The sequence below is a fragment of the Chiloscyllium plagiosum genome, unplaced genomic scaffold, assembly GCF_037043375.1.
Source record: "Chiloscyllium plagiosum isolate Xiang-an unplaced genomic scaffold, Cpla_swu_hap1 HiC_scaffold_5, whole genome shotgun sequence".
Taxonomy (NCBI): domain Eukaryota; kingdom Metazoa; phylum Chordata; class Chondrichthyes; order Orectolobiformes; family Hemiscylliidae; genus Chiloscyllium; species Chiloscyllium plagiosum.
In genome coordinates this window covers 117680377-117704412 of record NW_028270143.1, presented here as the reverse complement: position 1 = coordinate 117704412, position 24036 = coordinate 117680377, and the positions used below count along the sequence as shown (strand labels likewise).

General features: G+C 41.0%; 1 protein-coding gene across 4 annotated transcripts in view; it reads right to left on the bottom strand.

The window, feature by feature from the left end:
* The window catches only part of obscnb (obscurin, cytoskeletal calmodulin and titin-interacting RhoGEF b), a 799195-nt gene that overhangs the window by 454801 nt on the left and 320358 nt on the right, over nucleotides 1-24036 (bottom strand). For all 4 annotated transcript variants that reach the window (XR_015757277.1, XM_087987576.1, XM_087987577.1 and 1 more), the window contains exons 34-36: nucleotides 14573-14839; nucleotides 3753-4019; nucleotides 386-652 (exon numbers count right to left, since the gene is read on the bottom strand). Coding sequence is in view for 3 of the 4 variants with exons in the window: in XM_087987576.1 (XP_087843702.1) it covers nucleotides 386-652; nucleotides 3753-4019; nucleotides 14573-14839 (801 nt within the window). In the remaining variant the exon portion in view is untranslated. The remainder of the gene's footprint in view (nucleotides 1-385; nucleotides 653-3752; nucleotides 4020-14572; nucleotides 14840-24036) is intronic.

Here is a 24036-nt window from a genome sequence, read left to right as displayed (position 1 = left end):
AAGAAAGCAGAAAGATGAAGTGACCTGTTAAAATTTCAGCCATTAATTCTGTTTCTTACCAAACATGCTGCCTAACCTGCTGAGTATTTCCCGTGTTACTTTTATTCCTTATTTAGGAGAACCTGGCAATAAAACATGCACATTGCCTAATATTGTCTATACCTTGTCAACCTCATATCCCCTGAATACTGGGGATGTCTCGGGAGTCATTATTTTGGCTCAGGGACCATATCCTATGTCCTAATTGCACCCATCTCCCAATACCAAAAATTTCCATTTCATTACTTTCCCATCAATGACTTGGACAGCATGTTGAGTGCAAAAAAAGTACAGCATTATAAACTGATTTAAGGTTTTCATCCTACATAATAAATCATTGACTTACCCTTTACTTTTAAGGTGGCTGAGGTCTGTTGAAACCCTGAATCACAGATATATTCTCCAGCATCTTCTAGTTTTAGGTTATGGATAATGAGTTCAGTCAGGGAACCGTTTTGTTTCATTTCATACTTGTTACTTGAATGAAGTACTGAAGAACCTTTTTTCCACTGGACGGGAACATCACGTTTAGTAACCTCACAACACAGCGAGACCGAACTATCTTCTTCAGCTTCTTTACTCTGAAGCCCTTGTTTGAAGAGTATAGGCAAGGCTAAAGTTCACAGAGATTTCAAACATTTAGCACAAGATAATAATCAGGTCAACACCAAATTTTCCATTCTAGTAATGATCTCAATAATTCAAAATAATTCAACTAAGTATCTGCCCATTTGTGCTAATTCAATTATTATCGTTGTAATATGTATCACACATTCAAAACTATCTTTTCATTTGAGAGCTTTATTTAGTCGCCTCTATGCTTCTTTAATTTCATAGTAACTTGTCTTCTAAAAACAAAGATAGAAGTAACCTTTTTTTACTCAATTATAATTTTATAAGGGTTATTGTGGAAATTATCCACATGACCAATTACAGCTCTCTCTTCCAGAAATCACATAATCAATGTTTGCAAGTGTTATCGCTAATTAATGTAGCCCCTATAACCAAATGTCTTAAACACCTTAATTGTAACTTTCATGTAGGTGCTACATTAATTAGTGATAACACTTGCAAATCTTGATTACATGATTTTTACCAGACAGGTCACATGCATACATGCATTTGCAGTACTTTGTATTCAATAGATAAAATAGTCAAAATAAAGTTTACAACACTAATCCTTAATTAATCATAATGAATTAGTCTCTTTATTACATAAGTGACAATTCAAATTGAGATTACCAAAATAGTCACAAATATATCACTTGGCATGAGTTTTGTAGGAAAATCACCCTTTCATTTTGTCTTGATTAAGAGAAGCTGCAATTCTGTTATATTAACTTAAATATTATACAGAATGCAGCACTCTCAGCCCAATATGGGAGTAGATACAAGGTAATCAAATGCATAACTTCATGCTACAGCATGTTGGTATGCCTGCAGCACGCTTTTGAAAAATCCATTTTATTGAAGGTCAGATAAAGGGTGAAATTGCCACACACCCAGAAGCATGAGACAGTTTACTAAATGAATTAAAAGGCTAAATATTAGAGGTTGAGTGAAATTTTCCATTCACCCTGCAGGTTGCCTGTAGCATCAGCAATATGAGAAATATCAGGAGTTACTCTTTTAAAGGATTAGATTACATTAGATTACTTACAGTGTGGAAACAGGCCCTTCGGCCCAACAAATCCACACCGACCCGCCGAAGCGCAACCCACCCAGACCCATTCCCCTACATTTACCCCTGCACCTAACACTACGGACAATTTAGCACGGCCAATTCACCTGACCTGCACATTTTTGGACTGTGGGAGGAAACCGGAGCACCCGGAGGAAACCCACGCAGACACGGGGAGAATGTGCAAACTCCACACAGTCAGTCGCCTGAGGCGGGAATTGAACCCGGGTCTCTGGCGCTGTGAGACAACAGTGCTAACCACTGTGCCACCCACATACATAAAGGATTCTGTCTTTACGAAAGAAACGAACTTTGTAGTGAATGAAACCTTTGAAGAGCAGGTGTGCATTCTGGAATGGATAGAGATATAGGAAGCTGATGTGCTGAAAATTTTGTCAAACATTAAGATTGACAAGTCGCCAGGCCCGGACCACATTTGTCCCCGGCTGCTTTGGGAAACAAGAAATGCAATTGCTTCGCCACTTGCGAAGATCTTTGCATCCTCGCTCTCCACTGGAGTCGTACCTGAGAACTGGAGAGAGGCAAATGTAATTCCACTCTTCAAGAGAGGAAATAGGGAAATCCCCGGCAATTACAGACCAGTAAGTCTCACATTTGTCGTCTACAAGGTGTTAGAAAGGATTCTGAGGGATAGGATTTATGACCATCTGGAAGAGCATATGCAGTCAACACGGCTTTGTGAGGGGTAGATCATGCCTCACAAACCTTATCGAGTTCTTTGAGGATGTGACTAGAAAAGTTGATGAGGGTCGAGCTGTGGATGTTGCGTATATGGACTTCAGCAAGGCATTTGATAAGGTTCCCCATGGTAGGCTCATTCAGAAGGTCAGGAGGAATGGGATACAAGGGAACTTAGCTATCTGGATACAGAATTGGCTGGCCAACAGAAGACAGTGAGTGGTAGTAGAAGGAAAATATTCTGCCTGGAAGTCTGTGGTGAGTGGTGTTCCACAGGGCTCTGTCCTTGGGCCTCTACTGTTTGTAATTTTTATTAATGACTTGGATGAGGGGATTGAAGGATGGGTCAGCAAGTTTGCAGATGACACAAAGGTTGGAGGTGTCGTTGACAGTATAGAGGGCTGTTGTAGGCTGCAGCGGGACATTGACAGGATGCAGAGATGGGCTGAGAGGTGGCAGATGGAGTTCAACCTGGATAAATGCGAGGTGATGCATTTTGGAAGGTCGAATTTGAAAGCTGAGTACAGGATTAAGGATAGGATTCTTGGCAGTGTGGAGGAACAGAGGAATCTTGGGGTGCAGGTACATAGATCCCTTAAAATGGCCACCCAAGTGGACAAGGTTGTTAAGAAAGCATATGGTGTTTTGGCTTTCATTAACAGGGGGATTGAGTTTAAGAGTCGTGAGATCTTGTTGCAGCTCTATAAAACTTTGGTTAGACCTCACTTGGAATACTGCGTCCAGTTCTGGTCGCCCTATTATAGGAAAGATATGGATGCTTTGGAGAGCGTTCAGAGGAGGTTTACGAGGATGCTGCCTGGACTGGAGGGCTTATCTTATGAAGAGAGGTTGACTGAGCTCGGACTTTTTTCATTGGAGAAAAGGAGGAGGAGAGTGGACCTAATTGAGGTATACAAGATAATGAGGGGCATAGATGGAGTCATTAGCCAGATACTATTTCCCAAGGCAGAAATGACTGACACGAGAGGTCATAGTTTTAAGCTGGTTGGAGGAAAGTATAGAGAGGATGTCAGAGGCGGGTTCTTTACACAGAGAGTTGTGAGAGCATGGAATGCATTGCCAGCAGCAATTGTGGAAGCAAGGTCATTGGGGACATTTAAGAGTCTACTGGACATGCATATGGTCACAGAATTTTGAGGGTGCATACATGAGGATCAGTGGTCGGCACAACATCGTGGGCTGAAGGGGCTGTTCTGTGCTGTACTGTTCTATGTTCTATATATAAATTAATGATAATGCTGCATGGGAATATTTTTAAATGTTTGTTAAAAAACAAAAAAATCACTAATAGGAGTAAAGTAGATTGCCTTACCTTTCACTTTTAAGCAGCTCTTTGTCTTCTTGTCACCAGAATCACAAGTATACTCTCCTGAGTCATCTAGTTTCAAATTATGAATAAGCAATTCAACACTGGTACCATTTTGCTTCATTTCATGTTTGTCACTTGGATGAAGTAAAATAGATCCTTTTCTCCATTTCACTGAGGCATCTGCCTTAGAGAGTTCACAGCAAAGTGAGGCATTGTCTCCCTCCTGAACTTCCATATTCTGAAGCTCTTTTTTGAAGTGCACAGGCAGGGCTAAAAGAGACAATAATTGTACATATTTAGCTCAAGAAGATGATAATGCATGGTCATGGGCATTGAGTTCACGTCCAAAACCCAAATCTTTGGATTCACAACAGCCCGATATTATTGTCTTGATGAAGGAAATGTATATCTATACATGTTTGCAAAAGAAATTTCAAGAAGTGCTGCACAACCAAGAAACCACATACTATTAAAGGATGTGTTCCTTATTTTCAATATTCCACCCTTTCAACACTCTGCAGGCTCCAGAGTGATTTCTCTAAACTGACACATCTCATCCTACCATGGATATTAGAAAAAGAGGCACTTGCAGTTTAACAGCTCTTCAACGCTTCAAGGTTTATGAAAACAATGGGACTGTCATTTTTACTGCTCATAATCCATAAAAGCTTACTGATAAATTTAAAAATAAGATTCCATAGTTTTCAGATCAGTAGCCGTTTGGCTCAAAAATTGCTCATTTTTCCTGGAAAGAAAATGCAATTGCTGATGCATTTTCCTAAATGTAAACTGTCATACTTTTGAGAGTGTGACCAAGAAAGTTGAATAGTAATTAAGAATATGGAGGGAGGAAGAATGAACGGTTTTGAGTTTAGTGTTTCATTTGTTGTTTCAGTGTTACTAACCTTGTCATTTAAATCAATGAAATTAATTTTTAATGAAGGAAATGATGCTTAATGTTTTGAGGGTGGAGGCATGTTGGAACCCTTACAGATTTTTCATTATTTTTTATTTTGTTCTTTTATCAATTTTAGTTTGGAGCTGTAGAACTATAAGCTAAAGATAACTTTTGGACTGTGGGAAACAGCTTGTGTTGAAAGGAAAACAGATCATCAAGCTTTTGTTTATTTGTTAGGTCAGACCTGAAAGTTAATTGCAGATTGGTTCCTGGTCAAGATTTTGCAGACAAGTTATCATTGGGGAAGAGCATTATGTCTAAACAGATAGCAGAAGTTAGTTAGTAATGAGGTCAGTACCTGGGAATTGGTTGCAAGTCTGGAAAAGACCTTATTCTCAAACAGATGGCAAATGTTGAATGGTAACTAAAGGGAGGCAACAGCCTAGTGGTATTTCCCTGGATGATTATTCCGGACCCCAGTGAATATAGTGGGGACCTGGGTTTGAATCCTGCCTTGGCAGATGGTGAAATCTGAATTCAATAAAAATCTGGAATTCAGATTCTAATGATGACCATCTGATTCACTAATGTCCTTTAGAGAGGGAAACCATGTTTACTTGTCTGGCTTACATGTGACTCCAGGCCCACAGCAATATGGTTGGCTCTTAACTGTCCCCTGGGACGCTGGCCTAGTTGGCAATGCCTTCATCCAATGAATAAATAAAAAACTAGGACCTTGTGGAGAGGCAGGCAGTCAGTTAGGGAGTGGTCAGAAATTAGGTTTGGATTGTGTTTTCAGTGAAAAAGAATCCAATTGTTGATAATTTGAAAGCTCCCTGCCTAATCTCCCTTGTCACCTTTTGGAAGCTCACAGAATAGAAAACTAAGTTATAGGTATTACTGCTTTTATCTCATCGATCAGCATCTTCAGAAAATCAACCAAGAAACCATTATCAATGCTTAAGGAACAATGCATCATGAAAACCACTTAAGTAATCTGGCAGTTTTGATCTTTGATTCATCTCTTACCTGTGTTGTTGTTTAATATTAGTCTAGTAAAGTTACTATATTGTTAGTAAATTGCTATGTTTTCTGTTTAATATGGAAACCAATGTCTGGAATTGATTATTCACAGAGTCTGGGATTGGGTTATTCAGAAGTCTAGTTAGGAAGTGAGGTCAATTTTGAGGGTCTTTAAAGATTTTAATTTTAATGTGTTGTGAATATAGAAATAGACAGATTAGATTCCCTACAGTATGGAAACAGGCCCTTCGGGCCAACAAGTCCACACTGACCCTCCGAAGAGTAACCCACCCAGACCCCTAACTAATGTACCTAACACTATGGGCAACCTGCACATCTTTGGACTGTGGGGGGAAACCAGGGCACCCAGAGGAAACCCACAAAGACATGGGCAGAATGTGCCAACTCCATACAGACAGTCGCCCAAGGCTGGAATCGAACCCAGGTCCCTGGTGATGTGAGGCAGCAGTGCTAACCACTGAGGCCACCATGCCGCCCATTATTTGCCCCCTGTTGTAACAACTCTTATTCTCACCTACAGACTAATTCTACATTTAAGTTTCTCAGCCAATTCTCTTTCTCAGTATTGGACTGATTTCTTCCTTTATTAACATTTTTCTGGCAAATCCTTCCTAAATATTGAATACCCTTAGTTATTCAGTACCGCCTTAGTTACCTGCAGCCATATGTCTTTAAAACAATCATAACTGTCTTATACCACATAGTCTGAACAATTATTTCAACTGTTGATCAGTTTACCATATTGGGAGTCTCCATGCACTCAGATACAGTACATTTAGATGTATATTTTAATATTTTTATTCTTGTTTTGTACAACAGACCTATTTTTGCTAGCTCCTATCTTCTCTGCATTTCATTTTCAATGTTTTCTACCTTTAGTTTCTACCTTCGTTTCTTTCCTTCCTTCTCCATCTGTCCCAGTTCATATCTATATGCCATTCAAACCATCCCACACCACAGTAGTGAATGCTTGTGCAAGGTTATTGGTCCCGATCTAGCCAGGGTGTAACTGAACAGCTTGTACTAGACCTGCACATGCCAGTGATTCAGGAATCTAAATCTCTCCTACTGCATCACTGTAGCCGTGCATTAATCTAATCTATTCTCCTATTTCTGTTCTCAGTGGCAGGTGGCAATGGGGGTAATCCAAAGATTCCAACTCTGATCTCCTTTGTAATTTACCTCTTAGTTCCTCTGCATTACCCTGTCCACTAGGACTACCAGGCCTCTGACTGCGAAGTAGAGCCCCAATTTCCCATTATCAGCCATGCGTTGGAGCAAACGCAATGAACAATGCACGGCAGCTACAGACTGATAGTACTTGACTAGATTCTCAGTGCCTTTTAAAGATGACCTTTCAGAACAATCCCAAGTATAGTGAACATGTACGGCTATACCAAATGGGACAACTGACCTAGCATCGCATATGAGGAGAGAGGGACAGATTTTTAATTAGTAACAGATTCAAGAGTTATAGGAGCGGGCAGGAAAGTGGAATCAAAGTCAAGATGAGATCAGTCATGGCACAGCACGCTTCAGAGGCTGACTTGCCTATTCCTGCTCCTGATTCTTAAGTTGTTATGTATGTTAGGAGTGCCACCTGAGCATGGTACGTAATTAACAATGTGAATTTGAGATTCTAGCGTACAAAGATTCATTGGACCTCACTGACAGACACCCTCTATGAAACTCAATGAAAATTACAGCTTGCCAAAATATGGTAAGATTCAATCCTCTATCTTGGGTATTAGGAAAAGGGCAGGAGATTTGCACTACCTAACAGAACCAGTACAGGAATGAAGGGTCAAATGGCCTCATTTTACATCATAATAATTCCGTGATTTGCAATGTGTAGCTTCCTCTAGGATGAAGAATATATATGGCTACAGTAACCATTAAATTCTTTGAGAAAGATTTAGTTCGCGCAGAGAAATACTAATTCAGCTAAATTCCTATAAGTCCTCTGGACCTGATGGGACACATTGGAGGGTTTCTTAAAAATGCAACTACTGAATAGTGGATGCATTGTTTGTAAGAGTCCTCAGATTCTAGAAAAGTCTCAGAAGACTGCAAAACTGCCAAGGAGAACTAACTAAACACTAACCACAAGCCAGCTAGCTTAGCATCTGTTGATGGGAAATATTAGAGTCCATTATAAAGAAGGTAAAACTAGAGCATTTAGAAACACATAATATAACCTAACAGAACCAATTTGACTTCATGAAGCGAAAATTATGCCTGCTAAATTTATTATATTTCTTTGAGGAGGTATCAAACAGGATAGATAAAAGGAAACCAGTAGATAATATATTTAGATTTCCAAATTGTACTTGGTAAAGGTACTGCACCTCAGGTTACATTTTTTATTCATTCATGGGATGTGAATGGTGCTGGATGGCCAGCACTTATTGCCCATCGCTAATTGCCCTTCAGAAGGTGGTGATGACAGCTGACTTCTTGAACCGCTAACCATTGAGCCACATTGCCATTAGGGTAGGAATTTCAGGATTTTGACCCAGTGACAGTGAAGTAACAACAATATATTTCCAAGTCAGGATAATAAGTGGATTGGAGGGGAACTTGAAGGGGGTGATTTTCCCATGTATCTGCTGCCCTTCTCCACCGAGATAGAAATGGTCATGGGGTTGGAAATTCTGTCTCAGTATCTTTGGTGAATTTCTGCAGTGCACCTTGTAAATAGTACACACTGCTGCTTCTGAGTATTGGTGATGGAGGGAATAGATATTTGTGGGTGTGATGGCAATCAAGCACACTGCTTTGTCCTGGATAATGGTCAAGCTTCTTAAGTGTCGTTGGAGATGCATCCATCTAGGCAAGTGTGGGGTATTCCATCACACTCCCAACTTGTGCCCTGTAAATGGACAGGCTTTGGGGAATCAGGAGCTGAAGTATTGTTTCTTACTGGTGATAGTCAAAGCTTAGCATTTGTGTGGCATGAATGTAACTTGCCACTTGTCAGACCAAGCCTTGATATTTTATAGATCTTGTTGCATTTGAACATGGACTGCTTCGGTATCTGAGGAGTCGTGAATGGTGCTGAACAGTGTGCAATCATCAGCAAACATCCCCACTTCTGACATTATGATAGATGGAAGGTTATTGATGAAGTAGCTAAGATGGTTGGGCCGAGGACACTATATTTTCCACACTGTTGGGTAGATGCCATTGTTGTGACGATACTGGAAGAGCTTGGCTAATGGAATGGCAAGTTCTGGACCACAAGTCTCCAGTATTATTGCCAGAATGTTGTCAGGGTTCATAGGCTTTGCAATATCCAGTGTCTCTAACTGTTTCTTGATATCATGTAGACTGAATCAAACTGTTTTAAATATGGTATCTGTAATGCTGGGACTACTGGAGGAGGCAACAATAAATCATTCACTCGGCATTTCTGGGCAAAGATTGCTGCAAATGTTACAGCTTCATCTTTTGCACGGTTGTGTTAGGTTCTTCCATCATTTAGGAGGGGGATATTCATGGTGTCTCCACCTGCAGAGAGTTGCTTAATTGTCCACCACTGTTGCCGACTGGATGTGGTAGGACTGTAGAGCTTAGCTCTAAATGCTATGGACCAGACCACACTCCCTCAATATTATGGAGATAGCCTAGACCCTAACTTTTACAAGTGAAAGGTGCTGAGTTCCAGATATGATTTGATTGGTCCGCTACTAAGCTTTAATCAAAACACAATTTAATTCTTACAACGCTGTTCAAATACAACAGAACAAAAATTGGCATAGCTTAACTTGTTACATATTTCAATACAGTAAAAGTATTATTTAACCACTAATCATCAACTGTTCCAATACAGGCAGCATCCCATAAACACACCATTTGGCAAAAATGCAATTCAGCAAGACAGTTATGATTCTCACATACTGCCTTTTTCCAGTCCAGGTGAAAGAAACACTGAAAGAAACAATTTGCCCCTTTTGAAATTCAAGAGAAAACCTCACTGTCTAAACTTCACTCTAGTAGCAGGGAACTCAAGCTTTTAGCTCCAACAGCTAGCAGCAACATTCTCAACAAACTGAAAGTAAAACTAAAAGCCTTTTGGATCTCATGATTCTTTTGTCTCACTTTTAAAAAACACAGCAAGGCAGAACTCAAAGTTGTTTATCAACTGCCTGTCTGAAGGAGACATTTCGGCATCACTGTGACAACACCCTTGTGCAAGAGAAACAGAACCGAATATAATACTGTCACATTTCTATCACTTGCCGTTTATGCTGTTTGATATGCAAATTGTCTGTTTGGTATCTTCACAAGATTGGCACCTCATTTTTAGGTATGCCTGGAGTGGCAAAGAAGTGGCATGCCCTCTTGCATTCTCCACTGAACCAGGATTGATCCCCTGGCTTGCTGGTAATGGTTGAGTGGAGGATATGCCTAGCCATAATGTTGTAGATTACATTGAAGTATAATTCTGCTACTATTGATGGACAACAGTACCTCATGGATACCCAGTCTTGAATTGCTAGATCTGTTCAAAGTCTGGCCCATTTAGAATGGTGATAATGCCACACAATACAATGGAGGGTATTTTAAATGTAAAGGTGCAACTTCATCTCCACAACAACTGTGAGGTGGTCACTCTTACCAATACTGTCATGGACTGAAGCATCTACAGCTGTGTAGTGGCAAGATTAAAAATGATAATATTCAAGATTATTAATGGTTAATTGAGAATGTGCAATTGAAGACAAGTGGTTTAATGCAAGGCAGTTGTTTCGGCTGTTGGGGAACCATGTGACACACCCACCTGGAAGATGGTTTTCTGCACAATGGAATATCTGGGAAAGTACTAAAAGCATCCAGAATAGTATTAATACCAGGGATTCTGCAATATTCATTGGATTTTACCTCATACTGAGATCACAACTGGTGCCAGGAAACCTGAGTTCTCCAGACCAGCTGTCATAAAGGGTGGAGTTCCCGAAGGGCACAAGGCAGTGAGACCCAGTAAACATGTTGAACTTGGCTAAAGTAGTTTAAGCTAATAGATCCACTCAGTGAAGCTACTTTTGGAGAACTGTGTACAGTCCTGGCTGCTCTGCTTTAGGAAGGGTATCACTGAAGTTGAAAGAATGCAGAAAAGATTTACAAGGATATTACCAGAACTGGAGGGTTTGAGTTATAAGGAGAGGCTGCATACGCTAGGACTTTTTAAAATGCAGCATAGGAGATTGAGCAGTGACCTTTATAGACATTTATAAAATCATGAGGGGCTTAGATAAGCTGAACAGTAAAGGTCATTCCCCTAGATTAGGGGAGTTCAACATGAGAGGTCATAATTTTAAGGCAAGAGGAGAAAGATTTAAAAGGGACCAGACGGGCAACTTTTCACACAGAGAGGATGGTTCGTATGTGGACTGAACCGCCAGAGGAAGTGGTAGATGCAGGTACAGTTACATTTAAAAGAATTTGGAGAATACATGAACAAGAAACGTTTAGATGGATATGGGTCAAATGCAGACAAATAGGACTAGTTTAGTTTGGGAAACCTGATCAGCATGGACAAGTTGAACCAAAGGGTCTGTTTCTGTGCTATATGACTATGACTCTATATATCTAAAGCAGATTGTAGATTATATTGTATAGTTCAGTTAATAAATTCACTCTTCAGCTTGTATATGTTTCTAAATTATATATAGTGAATGCACTCAGTCTTTTTTCCAGGGTTAGGGAATCAAGGACTTGAGGGCATCAGTTTAAGGTTAGAGGGGAAAGAATAAAAGGGAACCTGAGGGACAACTATTTTACACAGAGGGTGATATGTACATGGAATGAGCTTCCCACAGAAGTGGTCGAGGTGGGTACATCAACAACATTTTAAAGGCTTTTGGACAAATACGTGAATAGGAAAGGTTTAGAAGGATATGGGCCAAGTGCAGGGAAATGGGATTGGAGTGGATGGAGATTTTGATCAGCATGAACTAGTTTGGGCCAAAGGTCCAGTCTCCATGCTGTAAGACTCTATAACTCTATTTAAGTAGATTACAGATTTTTATTATATATCTACTGATTTATACTTATTGTTATATTCATAAATATTAATTTTTTTTCAATGTTTATGAGCAGTTATATATTGCTCATAAACATGTTAACTTAGGTCACTTAACTCATACATCCCATGGAATCGACTATTATACCATAACAAGCTGGCAGATTTTTAAGCATAAGGTCAAGCATGTTTTCACCTCTTGTTGGTCCCCTCACCACCTGCTGAAGACTCGGTTTAGCAGCTATGTTCTTTAGGACCCACCAGCTCAATCAGTAGTGCAGCTGCCAAGCCACTCTTGATGGTGGGCGTTGAAATCCCAGTGTACATTTTATGCCCTTGCCACTCCAGTGTTCAACACGGAAGAGTACTGACTCATTAGTGGAGGGAGGACGGTACATGGTCACCAGCAGGAGGTTTTTAAACAGCATACGTTTAACCTGAAGCCATAAGACTTCTTGGGGTCCAAGTCAGTGTTGAGAACACCCAGGGCAACTCCCTCTCAACTGTTTACCATTGTGTCAGCATCTCTGCTATGTCTGTCCTGTCGAAGGGACAGGACATAACCAGGGATGGTGGTGGCTGGAACATTGTCTGGAAGATATGATTCCATGAGTGTGACTATATTAGGCTTTTGCTTGACGAGTCTGGGAAACAGCTGTCCCAAATTTGGCACAAACCCCCAGATGTTATTAGGGAGGACCTTGCAAGGTCGGCAGGGTTGTTTCTGCCGTTGTCTTTTCTGGTGCATAAGTCAATGTCAGGTGGTCCATCTGATTACATGTCAAGGAAATTTTTGATATAACTGAGTGGCTTGCTAGGCCATTTCAGAGGTTAATTGAATGTCGACCACAATGCTGTTGGGTCTGGACTCACATGAAGGCCAAACCAAGTGAGGATGGCTGATTTCCTTCCATGAAGAATTATAACGAAGAACCTGGGTTTTTCCAACAATCAACAATGGATTCATGGTCTTCAGCAGATTCTTAATTCCAGACTTTTTAAACTGAATTCAAATTCTGCAGGATTCAAACATGGATTCCCAGAACATCAGCCAGATTTCTGGATTAATAGCCTAGTAATAATAACACTAGGCCATTGCCTCTCCTAAAATAACAACTTAATAAGGTAAGAATTCAAATGGTTGGAACTAGTATCTTAGCATGAATAGAGCATTGGTGAACTAATAGAAGACAGAATTGGGATAAATGGTGCATTTTGAGATTTAATAATTCCATAAGGATCAGAGCTAAACCACAATTATATACAATTCATGTTAATGACGAGGATAACAGAAGTGAATGTATTATCGCCAAGTTTATGAATGACACAAAAAAATGGGAATGATAATGAAACAAAGAGTTAACAGACAAATTACAGATAGATTCAGTGAGTGGGCAATTGGAATATAATGTAGGAGAAAATGAGGTTATCCACTTTGTCTAGATGAATAGATTAGCTGAAAATAATTTAAATGGGGAAAGACTGCAGAAAGCAGCAATACAGATGATTTGGGGGTCTTTGTGAAACCAATCTGAAGCCCACCTAACCTACACGATTCCATTTTCATCCACATGTTTATCCAATGACCATCTAAACACCCTTAAGGTTGGCAAGTCTACTACTTGTTGGAGGTAGGGCATTCCACGCTCCTACTACTCTGAGTTTTAGTCCCCTTGGCTAAGTAAAGACAATGCTATTTGAGGCAGCCCAGAGAAAATTCACTAGATTGATGCCGGGTACAAGGGGATTTTCCTACGAAGAGAGGTTTAGTAAGATCACCTTGTACTCATTAGAGTTTAGAAGATTCCTTGGAGGCTTGACAGGGCAGATGCAGAAAAATGGTTTCCCTTGTAAAGGGTCTAGGAGCAGAGGTCATTATCATAGAATAAGGGGATGTCCATTTAAGACAAAGATGAGATGGAATTTATTCTCTCAGATGGTAATGAATCTGTGGGCTTCTTTATCACAGAAGGGTGTCAAGGCTGGGTCATTAACTGTATTCAAGGCTAAGATGGATAGACTTTTAATCAATAAGGGAATCAAAAGTTATGAGTTTTAGGAAAATGAAATTGAGGATTATGAACTCATTGAATGGGAGAGCAGATTCATGGGCTGAATAGCTTACTTCTGCTCATAGAAATGTGGTCCACTGTTAATGCTGGACTAAAGCTTTGAAGTTCCAAACTTCCCAGACTTGGGAGTGATGTTTGAAAATGTCCATAACAATTCCTTACACTAAATACATTTCTTTGCTTGATGTAAGGAGCTCTAGACCCAGGATTTGTGGGGAGAAAACAGAGTTAACATTTCGAGTTTTGGTGACTTTTCATTAGAACGCGAAGGACCTTGGTACTTGGTATAACCACTGACTACCTCATAGGACACTGCTGTGCATTCCTGTATTATTCAAAATAGCAGGCAGCTTTGCATATTGAGCAAGATCTGTGCAGAGATGCTCTACAAAAAGATGCCAGACTTGCTGAGCATTTTGTTTGTATTTCAGATCTTCAGCATCTGTAGTACCTTTTCATGGTGTGTGCAAGCTCCTACATTGCAACAAATAGGCAAGCATCACTGTTCCCTCACCCAATATCAGGCCTTATTCAATCTTTTCTATGCTTAGTCCTTCTAATGCATTCAACACACTCATACAAGCACATTTATTTTACATCAGAATGGTTTCATTTTCCTCTGGAAACAGAATATTTAAATCTACATTGCAACAAATCTCCCTTTACAGAGAGTTGTCTACTCATTATTAGACATGCACATGGTTTTATCTGGCTATGTGAAGAACTGAGAAGGACATTAGGTAGAAAGAAATGCCAAACTCATTTCATAAAAGAAGCTGATTACCTTTTACTTTTAACAAAGCAGTTGTCTGTTCTTCCCCAGAGTCACAGGTATATTCTCCAGCATCTTCAAGTTTTAAGTCATGAATAATCAGCTCAATATTAGAACCTTTTTGCTTTATTTTGTATTTATCATTAGCATCGAGTAACATGGATCCCTTTTTCCATTTTACAGGGGCATCAGGTTTTGTCAGCTCACATTGCAATGTGGCGACACTCCCTTCTTTATGTTCTTTATTCTGAAGCTTCTTCTTGAAAAGCACTGGAAGCACTAGAACAGAAAAGTGAAATGCCTTCTTGAGTGACTCTACATAACTTCTTCACTGCAACAATTTACCAAGTAACAAAATGCACAAGCTCACAAAAAAACAAGTGTGCCAGCAATTTCTCAGATGATAGCAGTCTCACCGGTAAGTCAGAGGATTGTGGGCTCAATGTGGCAGTGTTGTGCAGGATCTAGGGAGTGAGTACTGTCAAAAATGCCATGTTCCTGTTTAACTCAGGAACCTGGAAGGTGTAAATGATCTTCTGGAACTATTTCATAAAATTATTTCTTATGTTCTGCCCAACACTGATGTAAAAAGTAGATTATCTGGAGATTTTCATATTGCTGTTTACAGAATCTGGGTTTGCACAAACTGATTGCAGAATTCAGAGCCATAGAGTCATAGAGATGTACAGCATGGAAACAGACCCTTCGGTCCAACCTGTCCATGCCGACCATATATCCCAACCCAATCTAGTCCCACCTGCCAGCACCCGCCCACATCCTTCCAAAGCTTTCCTATTCATATACCCATCCAAATGCCTCTTAAATGTTGCAATTGTACCAGCCTCCACCACTTCCTACGGCAGCTCATTCCATACACGTACCACCCTCTGTGTGAAAGGGTTCCCCCGTAGGTCATAGAGTCATAGAGGTGTACAGCATGGAAACAGACCCTTTGGTCCAACCCGTCCATGCTGATCAGATATCTCAACCCAATCTAGTCCCACCTGCCAGCACCCGGCCCATATCCCTCCAAACCCTTCCTATTCATTTACCCATCCAAATGCCTCTTAAATGTTGCAATTGTACCAGCCTCTGGCAGCTCATTCCATACACGTACCACCCTCTGTGTGAAAAGGTTGCCCCTTATGTCTCTTTTATATCTTTCCCCTCTCACCCTAAACCTATGCCCTCTAGTTCTGGACTCCCCGACCCCAGGGAAAAGACTTTGCCTATTTACACTAGCCATGCCCCTCATAATTTTGTAAATCTCTATAAGGTCACCTCTCAGCCTCCGATGCTCCAGGGAAAACAGCCCCAGCCTGTTCAGCCTCACCTATAGCTCAAATCCTCCAACCCTGGCAACATCCTTGTAAATCTTTTCTGAACCCTTTCAAGTTTCACAACATCTTTCCGATAGGAAGACCAGAATTGCACGCAATATTCCAACAGTGGCCGAATCAATGTCCTGTACAGCCGCAACATGACCTCCCAACTCCAGTACTCAATACTCTGACCAATAAAGGAAAGCATACCAAATGCCTCCTTCACTATCCTATCTACGTGCGACTCCACTTTCAAGGAGCTATGAACCTGCACTCCAAGGTCTCTTTGTTCAGCAACTCTCCCTAGGACCTTACCATTAAGTGTATAAGTCCTGCTAAGATTTGCTTTCCCAAAATGCAACACCTCGCATTTATCTGAATTAAACTCCATTTGCCACTTCTCAGCCCATTGGCCCATCTGGTCCAGATCCGGTTGTAATCTGAGGTAATCCTCTTCGCTGTCCACTACACCTCCAATTTTGGTATCATCTGCAAACTTACTAACTGTACCTCTTATGCTCGCATCCAAATCATTTATGTAAATGACAAAAGTAGAGGACCCAGCACCGATCCTTGTGGTACACCATTGGTCACAGGCTTCCAGTTTGAAAAACAACCCTCCACCACCATCCTCTGTCTTCTACCTTTGAGCCAGTTCTGTATTCAAATGGCTAGTTCTCCCTTTATTCCATGAGATCTAACCTTGCTAATCAGTCTCCCATGGGGAACCTTGTCGAACGTCTTACTGAAGTCCATATAGATCACATCTACTGCTCTGCCCTCATCAATCCTCTTGGTTACTTCTTCAAAAAACTCAATCAAGTTTGGGAGACATGATTTCCCACGCACAAAACCATGTTGACTATCCCGAATCAGTCCTTGCCTTTCCAAATACATGTACATTCCTGTCCCTCAGGATTCCCTCCAACAACGTGCCCACCACCGAGGTCAGGCTCACCGGTCTATAGTTCCCTGGCTTGTCCTCAGCGCTCTTCTTAAACAGTGTCGGTCTCTTTTATATCTTTCCCCTCTCACCCTAAACCTATGCCCTCTAGTTCTAGACTCCCGCCCTCACGGAAAAGACTTTGCCTATTTACCCTACCCATTGCTATATTAAACAGTAACAACATTTCAAAAAGTATTACACTGGCTGTAGGGTACTTTAGGACTTCTGACAGATGTGAAAGGCTCTATATGCAAGTCTATTTTCCTTTTGTCATGGAGAAATATTCAAATCAATAAAAATGTATAAATATTCATTTAACAATGTAAGGCAGCACTGTGGCTCAGTGGGGATGTGGCATGGCGGTTCAGTCAGGGTGGCACGGTGGCTCAGTGCTGCCTCACAGGACCTGTCTGTGTGGAGTTTGCACATTCTCCATGTGTCTGCCTGGGTTTCCTCCGGGTGCTCCGGTTTTCACCCACAATCCAAAGATGTGCAGATCAGGTGAACTGGCCATGTTAAGTTGCCCATAGTGATAGGTGCATTGGTCAGGGGTAAGTTTGGGGAAGGGGATTGGGTCTGGATGGGATACTCTTCGGAGAGTCAGTGTGGACTTGTACGGACAAAGGGCCTGTTTCCATACTGTAGGGAATCTAATCTAATCATTAACATAGGATTTCCTTGTACATGCAAGATAAAATAAAGTCAATAGAAAGCATGTTGGCTCAGATCTCCTGAGCTTCAGATAGTTGGACACTGTATGTACCCTGACAGATGTGCATCAGAACACTTTGGACACCATGATACAATGACTAGCAAGGAAGTAATAGTAAGTTTAAATTTCCAAAGTGCAATTAACTGGCATCTAGAACTCTCTGAAAAGATCTGCAGTTCTCAGCTTCTGATTCATTTACCCAAATAATATCCAGGATAAATCAAGAGGGTTAAAACCTGAATTACATTTGTGTAATGAGGTTATACACAGCCAATCACTCACCTCAATGAGGCATACATTTTCCTTCTTCATTCATGGGAATTGGACATCACCACCTGGAATAGCATTTATTGCCCATTCCTAATTGCCTTGAAAAGGTAGCAGTGAGCTGCCTTCTTGATCAGCTGCAGTCCACTTGGTCTAAGTATGCTCACAGTACTCTAAGGGAGAGAGTTCCAAGGATTTCAACCCAATAACACTGAAGGAACGGCCAATGTATTTTCATGTCAGGATGGTGAGTGGCTTGGTGGAAGTTGCAAATAATGGAGTTCACATGTAGCTTCTATTCATGAAGATGATAATGGTTATGGATTTGGAAGGCGCTGTCTAAGGAGCAATGGTAAATTTCACCAGTACATTTTGTAGATGGTACACATTACTGGAAGTGAGCATCAATTGAGAGGGGAATGAATGTTTGTGAATGCAGTGCCCATCAGGTGGGCTTTGAAATAGATGGTATCAAGCTTCTTGAATATTGTTGGAGCAGCACTCATTCAAGCAGGTGGTGAGTATTCCATCACAGTCTTGACATGCCTTACAGATATTGAACTGGCTTTGGTTACTCAAGAAACAAATTGCTTGCTGTAGGATTCCTACCCTCTGACCTTCTCTTGCCACTACAGTGTTTCAATGGTAATTGACCAATATGTTGATAGTGGAGAATTCAGTGATAGTAATGTCACTGAGTGTCAAGAAATAATGCTTAATCTCTCTTGCTGGAGATGGTCTTTGTTACACCTCATTGAGGGAATTCAAGCCCCTCTATTCCCATAGTCATTATAAAAGTTAAGGATTTTATATACATACACAGACTTCCCCTGACGTTCTAACACAGGAAGACAGCAAGCACGAACCAGGTTTCTGTACTCCCCTCCCAAGTATCACTTGTTAAGGGGGAACAAATGGCCTGATGGTATTATCGCTGGACTTTAATCCAGAGATCCAGGTAATGATCTGGGGAGTAGTGTTCAAATCCTGCCATGGCAGATGGTGCAATTTGAATTCAATAAATATCTGGAATTGTGAGACTAATGATGATGATCATGAATCCATTATCAATTGCTGTGAAAAACCCATTTGGTTTACTAATGTCCATTAGGGGAGAAAATTGCCATCTTTACCTTCTGCAAGGACCGTTTCCTCCAACAGTACTTGGTTCAAACCACCCCCGCCATCAAACCCTGAGGTACTTCCCCTGCAAGCAGAAAAAATGCAAAACCTGCTGGCACACCACCCCCTCACCTCCATCCAGGGCCCCAAACAGTCCTTCCAGGTGGCACAGAAGTTCACCTGTCTCTCTTCCAACCTAGTTTACTGCATCAGGTGCTCCCAATGTGGTCTTCTCTACATCGGGGAGACAGAATGTGAACTTAGGAAATGGCTCACCAAGCATCATAACCAGGTCCGCAGGGGACGACCAGACCTCCTAGTCACTGCCCATTTCGATTCTCCCAACCACTCCATTTCTGACATGACCATCCTTAGCATCCTCCATGGCCAAAACAAACCAGCTTCTATTGGAGGAAAAACACCTTATCTTCCACCTGGGCATCCTACAACCCGGAGGACTCAACATTCAGTTCTCCAATTTCAAATAACCTCCCTCCCCATCCCTTGACTCCCTTTCCAGTCCTTCCCTTCCACTCTTGCCTGCCACCAACTGGATTCATTCCTCCCACTGACCAACCAGGTTGTATCCTCTGTCTATCATCACCTATCCCCACTTCACCACCCTGCCCCCGCCTCCCCCTTTATCTGCAGCTTCCCCACACACCCACTCCCAGTCCTGAAGAAGGGTTACACCCGAACATTCACTTCTGCACCTCCTGATGCTGCCTGGCATGCTGTGTTCTTCCAGCCTCTTGCCTATCTACTTTGCCTTTCTTACCATGTCTGGCCTACGTGTGACTCCAGACCCATAGCAATGTGATTGACCCTTAACAATAAGGATGGGCAATAAATATTGGCCTAGCCAGCGATGCCCTCATCCTGTGAATGAATTAAAACAAAATTATAAATACATCTATTAAGATAAAAAGAAAGTGGATCAGGAGAAAGCTATTCGGACCTTTGAGTCTGCAGCTTCATTCAACACGATCATGGTTGATCCAACAATCCTCACATCCACTTTCCTGCCCTTTCCATGTAACCCTTAGTTCTCTTGCTGATCAAGAGTCTATCTCAGCCTTAAAGATTCACAAGGTGTCTGCCCCACAGCCTTAAAGATTCACAAGGTCTCTGCCCCACAGCTCTCCATGGCAAGGAGTTCCAAAGACTCTCAACCTTCTGAGAGAAGAAGTTCTTTGTCATCTCTAATATTGGCACCCCTTAACTCTGAGACCATGCTCCTTGATCACAGACGCTCCCATGAAGAGAAACATCCTCTCAGCATTTATAATGTCAAGCCCCTTAAGAAACATTTTAGTTTCAATGAGTTCCAATAAATTCCAGTGAGTAGGATCCCAACTTATTTAGCCTTTACTCATAAGGCAACTCCTCCATACCAGAAATTATCCTTGGTGAACTTTGGTTGAACTGCCTCCAATGAAATGACATTTTTCTTTAAGTAAGAGGACAAAACTACATACACTACTCCAGATGTGGTCTCACCAGCACCTTGTACAGTTGCACTAAGATTTTCCTACTCTTGTACTTTAAAGCACTTGAAATAATAGCCAACATTCCTTTAGGCTTCCCGATTACCTGCTGCATCTCTATGCCAGCTTTCTGCCTTTCATTCATAAGTCCCCCCAAGTCTCTTTGCATTTTTTCTCCATTTAAACAATATTCTATTCTTTTCTTCTCCCTTCTAAAATGCATAACTTAACATTTTCCCAAATAGACTCCAATTGCCAACTTTTTGCCCATTTACTTAACCTATCAAAATTTCTCTGTCAAATGTTTGTATCCCTCTCACAACCCTCCTTCTCACCTATTTTTGTGTTGTCCACAATACATTTGCTTCCTTCCTGCAAGTCATTGATATACAGATGTAGTCCCAGCACTAATCCCTGCGAAACCCCACTGATCAGAGGTCACCAACCTGAAAAAAAGCCTTATCTCCACTCACAGTACTTCTCCAGAATGCAACGATATTTGAATGATTACAATCAATGCATCCACTATCTTTGCAGCTACCTTGTTTAAAATTTGAGGATGTGAGCCATCAAGGCCCGAGGATTTACCTACCTTCAGCCCCATTATTTTGTCTAATGATGAATAAAGTTTCTCTAGTGATGGTGGTGCATAATTCCTCTCCCATGTTATTTAGTATTAATGAAATTATTAATAGCATTCATTTTAAGTATCTTCCACAATAAAGATGTGCAAGATATCAGTTTAAGTCTTATACTTCCAATAACAAAAGATTCATTTTCTAGAGGGCCAAGGTTCACTATTGACCTCTCTCTCTTCCTTTTTATATACTTAAACAAACTTATATTGTCAGTTTTTATATTCTTCACCAGTTTTCCTTCCTAGTTTACTTTCTCTCTATTATCTTTTTAATCCTTCTTTGCTGGATTCTGAATTTATTCCAGTTTTTGGGGCTATCATTGATTTTTGCTTCCATATAGGCTTTTTCTTTCAACTTAACACATCCTTGGTTAGCCACTTTTGGTTTGCCCCTCTTTCAGAATCTTTCCTCCCTATCAGGATGTAGTTTTGCTGAGACATGCATTACCTGCCCAATTCACTTTCGCCAACTCTATCATCATTTCACTGCAATTCCCTTTATTAAAAACAGAGTTGTTTCCCACTCAAATTTTTCATGCACAAACTGAATATTAAATTCTATCATGTTATGATCACTACTATCTCAGAATTCTTTTACCTTGAGGTCATTTATTAAAACTGCCTCATTACCTGATCCAAGACAGCTTGCCCCTTATTAACTCCATGATACATTGCTCGAAGAAACTAACCCTAATGCCCTTCTATTTTGATTAACCCAAACAACATGAAGTTTTATGTCACTGATAATTATTGCCTTATTCTTATTATATGCTCCTGTTATGTTCAATTCTGGTCACCACATTACTGAAAGGATGCGGAAGCTTTGGAGAGGGTGCAGAGGAGGATTACGAAGATGCAGCCTGGATTAGAGGGTATGAACTATAGGGAGAGACTAGAAAAACTCAAGTTGTTTTCTCTCGAGCAGCAAAGGCTGAGGGGAGACTTGACAGAAGTTCATAAAATTATGAGATGCACCGATTAGATTGATGGTCAGAGTCTATTTCCCAGAGTTGAAATGTCTAATGCTGGGGGCATGCATTTAAGATGAAAGGGAAACCTTCAAACGAGATGTCAGGGGCATGTGTTTTTACAGAGAGTGGTAAGAGTATAGAACACATTGCCAGGGGTGGTCATGGAGGCAGATACATTAGGGTTGTTAAGGAACCTTTGGATAAGCAAGTGAATATGCAAGGAATACAGGGATATGGATCATGGGCAGGCAGAAGGGATTAGTTTGTGGCATCACGTTCAGCACAACATCATGGGCTGAAGAGCCCGTTCCTGTTCTATGTCTATTTTTGTTGATCTATAGCCTTTCTTATGCAGTGGCTGTTGTTGGGGTCTGTATGCTACTCATGGAGTCATAAAGTTATACGACACACAAACAGACCCTTCGGTCCAATGCATCCATGTCGACCAGATACCCTAAACTGATCTGGTCCCCTTTATCTTAAAATTCATGCATGAGAAATTGATGTCTCTGGCTGGGCCAAAATTTATTGCCTGCCCCTCATTGCCCAAAGGACAATTAAGAGTCAACTGCTGTGGGTCTGGAGTCACATATAGGCCAGACCAGGTAAAGATGTCAGATTTCCTTCTCTAAAAGACATTAGTGAACTGGATGGGATTTTCCGACAATTGCCAATTATTGAATTCAAATTCCACCATCTGTGTGGCAGGATTTGAACCCAGGTACCCAGAACATTAGCAGAGTTTCCAAGTTAATAGACGAGCGATAATATCACGAGGCCACTGCCATATTGACATTTGCCAGCATATAGTCCAGGTCCCTCGAAACCTTTCTCATTCATGTACCCATACAGATACATTTAAATGTTCGAATGATAACCACCTCCATCATTTCCTCTGGCAGTTCATTCCATAACGCACCACCTTGTACATGAAAAAGATCCCCCTCAGATCACTTCTAAATCTTTCCTCTCTCACCTTAAACCTATGCCATCTAGTTTTAGACTTCCCTACCCTGAGAAAAAAGCTTTGGCTATTCACCCTACCCATGCCCCACATGATATTATAAACCTCTATAAGGTCACTCCTCAGCCTCCGACGCTCCAGGGAAAATAGCCCCAGCCTAATCAGCCTGTTCCTAAACCTCAAATCCTCTAATCCCGGCAACATCCATCTAAATCTTTTCTCAATCCTTTCAAGTTGACTAAGATCTTTCCTATCGCACAGAGACCAGAACTGAATACAGCATTCTAAAAATGGCCTAACCAAAGTCCTATACAGCCACAACGACATTCCAATTCCTATACTCAATGCACTGACCAATGAAGGCGAGCGTGCCAAACACCTTCTTTACCAATCTGTCTACCTGCAACTCCACTTTCAAGAAACTATACACCAGCACTCCTTGGTCCCTTTATTTTCAAATACTCCCAGGGCACTACCATTAATTGGATAAGTCTTGCCCTGATTTACCTGAACAAAATGCAACACTCACATTTATCTAAATTAAACTCCATTTGCTATTCCTCGGCCCACTGGTCCATCTGATCAAGGTCTTGTTTACTCTTGAGATAACCTTCTTCTCTATCCACTAAATCATTAATGTTGATGTCATCTGCAAACTTACTAACCTCCTATATTCACATCCAAATCATGGATATAAATGACAAGAAACACCAATCCTTGTAGCACACCATTGGTCACAAGCCTCCAGCCCATAAAAACAACCATCCACCACCATCCTCTGTCTCCTAACTTCAAGCCAATTTTGTATCCAATTGGCTAGCTCCCCTTGGATTCCATGTGATCTAACCCTGCTAACCAATCTATCATGGAGAACTTGTGGTACATCTTGCTGAAGTCCATACAGACATCTACCGCTCTGCCTTCATCAATCTTCTTTGTCACTTCTTCAAAAAACTCAATAAAGTTAGTGAGACACAATTTCTCACACATAAAACCATGTTGAGTCTCCCAAATCAGTCCTTGCCTTTCCAAATGCGTGTAAATCAGA